The sequence below is a fragment of the Nannospalax galili genome, unplaced genomic scaffold, assembly GCF_000622305.1.
Source record: "Nannospalax galili isolate Female #2095 unplaced genomic scaffold, S.galili_v1.0 scaffold772, whole genome shotgun sequence".
Classification (NCBI taxonomy): Eukaryota; Metazoa; Chordata; class Mammalia; order Rodentia; family Spalacidae; genus Nannospalax; species Nannospalax galili.
Window position 1 is genome coordinate 2,583,046 of NW_008332097.1, and position 4,971 is coordinate 2,588,016.

Below are 4,971 nucleotides of genomic sequence, written 5' to 3' on the forward strand. Positions count from 1 at the left end.
TTCTCGCCCATTTTTCCTTTCAGGGAGTGGTCCCCCTCGAGCTTTACCTGTACAGGGTCCCCGCAGGCGGGGGCAAGTACTCCTAATCGCTGAGCCATCTCTCCATTCCCAGCTCTGCAATTTTTAACAATGGCATTTTTCAGGGTGCAGAAATCCTAGCACCTATAATACTAGCACTTGGGAGAAGGAGGCAGAAGGATCAAGAGTTCAAAGAAATCATTGACTACACAAGGAGCTTGAGGCCAGCCTGAGCTACATGAGATACCATCTCAAAAGGAAAAAAAAAAGTAGGGCTAAGGAGATGGCTGAGTGGGTAAAGTGCTGGCTGTATAAACACCGAGGACTTGTGTTTGAATCCCCAGAACCTACATTAAAAAGCCAGATGAAATATCCCATCCCTGTAATTGCAATGCTCAGCCAGCAGAGACCAGAGGATTGCTGGGGCTTGCTGGACAACCAGTTTAACACATCAGTGAGCTCCAGATTCAGTGAGAGACCCTGTCTCTGAAAATATGGTAGAGTGATGGAGGAAAACATCTGACATCAAACTCTGGCCTTCATACACGTACACACGCACAAACACATATATACACCACATAAACTAAAGAAACAAGAATAATAATAGTAGCATTAATATAACCAAGAAGACGAAGGTATCATGCCTAATGCACCTCTCACTAGGCTTTACCTCCCAACTGAGAATTAAGTTTTCAATATCTAAATTCTTGGCACACACTCTAATTATAGCACATTTAGCACATAGTATTATTTATCATGCATTGACTGTTTACTATGTGTCCAATTCTAACCCAAGTATGAATTTATATGTTAGTTTTCCTAACCACCCCTTGAGGTAGGTAATTATTTATTAGCTTCATGGTAGTCTCTTGTTGATATTTAGAATAAAAAATAAATTTAAACATATTACTTTGCTCTTAACTGAACAGATTTTGTTTTTTCAATTTGGTAATATAATGAATTCTTGTGTAGTGTTGAAATTTTCTCATTTGTTATGTGCTAGATTTGTTTAAGGGCTTTTATAACTAAGGAAATAAAAATAGCTGTTTCAAGTGAAGTTTAGCTTATGTATATGATAAAATTATTATTAATTTGTAATGATTTCCCATGTTTATACATTAGATCATACAATTTAATATTTTTCCTTTTTTTTTTTATGTGTATGAGTGTTTTGCCTGCGTGTATGTAAGTACACCCATGTGTGCAATGCCCATGGAGGTCAAAAGAGGGCATCTGATCCCCTGGAGCTGGAGTTATAGATGGTTGTGAACTACCATGTTGGTGTTGGGAACCAAACCTGGGCCTCTTGCAAGAGCAACCAGTGCTCTTAACCACTAAGCCATCTCTCCAGCCCCACAATTCAATGTTTTGAAACAATATGATTTTAAATCAGATAGTCTATTCAAGACTGTTTACAAAGGAACTCAAGACACTTAGGAACTTATACATTTTCCACGCACTTTAAGACATAGGTATACACAAGTTATACTACATAAAATTTTGCATGTGAAAATGCTAATGTTGATTTCATGTGAACATCCTTTTCACCTGTACAGTTACCTGTTAAGAAGGTTCTCTACTTCTTGAACTTCTGATATGGACTCTTCATTATCAGGAAGCACACGAGGTTGAAATTTTCTATCTTGGAAATCATACAGCATCACAATAATAAGACTGTTTAAATGATCTGGCTACCAAGGGGAAACACACATAAAGAAAACTAATAAAGAAACAATAACTAAGGGACTAGAGATATAACTAGAGCTATAACTCAGTGGTAGAATGCTTGCCTAACATGCATGAGGCCTTGTGTTTAATCCCCAGCATACACACACACACACACACACACACACACACACACACAGGGGGGGGCAGAGAGAGAATAGGGAATAGTAGCATTTTTTACATTCCATTATTTTTCATTACAGAACAAGAACATGATGCATTTTACACAGTATGGTTAGATTTAGAAATAGGGAAGGACTTCAAAATAGAGAAAAATCTAAAGAAAAACTTCTCAAAAAGACAATGTAGAAGTGAATCAAAATGGCAGTGCCAGGATCAAAATGCAGGGAAAGTATTATAACTAGGAAAGAACCTGTACTTTGAAGAGGTCTCAGTTTTAGGCCAGGTATTATTTAAATCTGAAGTATTTTTAATACTTTCTAAAAAGTAATCATGAGACAAACTAATTCTAAAAGTTGTTTACTTACTATTGTGGTACTTGGGAAGATACAGCTGTCTATTAATATAGTTTCTAAAATATCTTGATCTGCAAGACAAGGGAAAAGCCTTTTACCAAAAATGGTTTCCCAGCATAAACTTTAGGTTTTTTTGTCATGAAAATACAATCACCATAAACATGAAGGACTTCTAACATGGCAGACCTATGTAGGAAGTAAAACTCTGAGCAGGGGAGCAGCTGGATGCCTATAAAATAGCAGAGGCAGAATACATGAAAATAGAACATGATATCGCCAACATTAAATTCATTTTCCAGGGCTCTTGCCCAAAACAATCACCTCCATGCTGCCTTTGGAACTTTTCAGAAAGCATTAACTTTATATATCTAAAATTTGTATATTCTTGCACTATAATACTAATTTAAACAATATAAATATATATATATATTTTTTTTTCAGTCTTTTTGAGACAGGGTCTCCCTGTAGCCCCAGCTGTCCTGGAACTCACTGTGTAGACCAGGCTGGCCTTGAACTCACAGAGATCCGCCTGCCTTTGCCTCCCGAGTGCTGGGATTAATGGCATGTGCCACCATGCCTGGCACAATAGGTATATTTTATATAATGTGTTCATTCTATGTTCTGAACAAAAAGGTTTTCATATACTAATTTCTTTAATTTTCATAACAATCTTATGAGTTATGTACTATTTTTACTTTATTGGAAATGACGCAAAAATAATTCTACAATGTGTTGTAGCCACACAGTAAGCTACAGATTAAGTACTCAAAGGCATGCTCCAAGTGCATACTCTGCAGCATGACACTATGTTCTCTCCTTGTCTTATACCAGAGTAGGGCTGGAAAGACGGCTCAGCAGTTAAGAGTACTGGCTGCTCTTGCAGAGGACCCACATTAGATTCCCAACACCTATGGGTGTATTTACACATATACACTCATACACATAAAATAAAAATAAAATATTTTAAAAAATAACATACCAGAGTAAGCAGCCAAATAAAGCCCACTGCTAATGCCTGATTTAGGGTATCAGGGTCTAGTTTACAGATCACAAATCTTGCCTGTCCTAGAATTTAGGTCCTTAACTCCAAACTTCCCCCTCAGCCCCAGCCTTTTCTTTTAGTCTACAGCAAGGAATGCAGCTCCCTTTCTTTGTGGACATTCTCTACCCTTCACTCCCCACTCCTCTGTCCCCTTCTCTCTGCCAGCTTGCCTTCAGGAGGTATGATGCACTGGGGTGCAGAGGTCTATGCTGACCTCACTATGCCGTGAATAAGGGAAGAACATTACTAACTTAACACTATTTTGGCAGTAAAATGGAAAATGTTTCTTCTTTTGATTCTCCTCTATGTTGTCTCTTTTAATTATGTTTTCACAGAGTTCCTTCATTTGAGGGACTCCTAGAATCTTCGCATCAAGAATGCTAATGCTAAAAAAGGAAAGCCAGGTGTGGTGGCACATGCCTTTAATCCCAGCACTCAGGAGGCAGCAGTAGGAGCTCTGTGAATTTGAGGTAAGCCTGGTATACCTGGAGAGTTCCAGACCAGTCAGGGCTACATAGTAAGACTCTGTCTCAAAAATAAATAAATAAAACATGGAACCATAAAAAACGGGTGACTGTTGTGGCTCTTCTAGAGGGATGATATATTTCTCTTTTTATTCCCATTGTTGCCTTCTTAGGCATGTCATTTAATTTCTTCTTAAGTGTCCTATTTTTTCATCTACAAAATGAGAATCTGTGCTGGGCATGGTGGTGCACATCTTCAGTCCCAGCAGTCAGGAGGAAGAGGCAGATGGATCTCTGTGTGTTCAAGGCCAGCCTGGTCTACATAGTGAGTTTCAGGGAGACCCTGTCTCAAAAAAAAAAAAAAAAAAAGAGAACCTGCTATCTCATTTATAGCAAATGAAATTAGGTAGTCTGGAGGAAAAAAGGGCTAAACAAGCATGAAGTACTGTTATTGTCACTTAAGAGAATTGCCTTGACCTCTTCTGTGATAGCCAGAGCCTAAGAGGTTATTGGGGTTCTAGATCATTTGCCTAATGAATCACAAAGCAAACCACAAGCAACTCAGCAGGCCTCAGTGGCCAAACTGTACATTCTAAAGAAAGATATGGTCCTTGACTGGCTTCTAGGAGGTTACCTCTAAACCTCTGAAATAGCTTGCCTAATCAAAGTATCTTTGTTTACCTAGGACCTTGGGCCACACAGTATTGCCTTGACTTTTGCTGAGGTTAGAGGCTGAGTAACTAAAGTCAGTCAACCACACACAGATCTTTGTCTACAAGAACAAATCTCAATTAAAAACTCTACACAGGAAAGCCAAGGTGAGCTTTCTTGGTTGCTAATGTTTCCCATTGTCACGTGTCATTTCTAGGTGAATTAAGCAGTGTTATAAGATTCCTGTGGGAAAGGACAATAGGCTGTTTGTATCTGGTCTCTCTTGGGTGCTTCCTATACCTCTTTTACTGATAGTAATTTAGTATGTACCTTTTTGTTGTGATAAACTAGAACCATGTTCTTTGCTAGGTTCTATGAATTCTTTTAGGGAATTGTTGAAGAATGATCTTAAAAACTCAAATATAATTACAAATTCACAGAAGTTAGAACTGAGCCATATGCTAAGCATTGATTAGGATATTCACTGGCATATTATAAAATTCCAAAACTGGCATGGTTAATATCATAGTTAATTTGTGTGAGTGAAAATTTCATCAACTACTGTATATACATTGGGAAAAGTAAGTCTAGGAAA

At 38.0% G+C, this 4,971-nt stretch overlaps 1 protein-coding gene across 1 annotated transcript in view; it reads right to left on the reverse strand.

The window, feature by feature from the left end:
* Nsun7 (NOP2/Sun RNA methyltransferase family member 7) overlaps window positions 1-4,971 on the reverse strand; it is a 60,137-nt gene that overhangs the window by 49,918 nt on the left and 5,248 nt on the right. The window contains exons 3-4 of the mRNA XM_008827236.3: window positions 2,232-2,290; window positions 1,579-1,709 (exon numbers count right to left, since the gene is read on the reverse strand). Of these exons, the coding sequence (XP_008825458.1) occupies window positions 1,579-1,709; window positions 2,232-2,290 (190 nt within the window). The remainder of the gene's footprint in view (window positions 1-1,578; window positions 1,710-2,231; window positions 2,291-4,971) is intronic.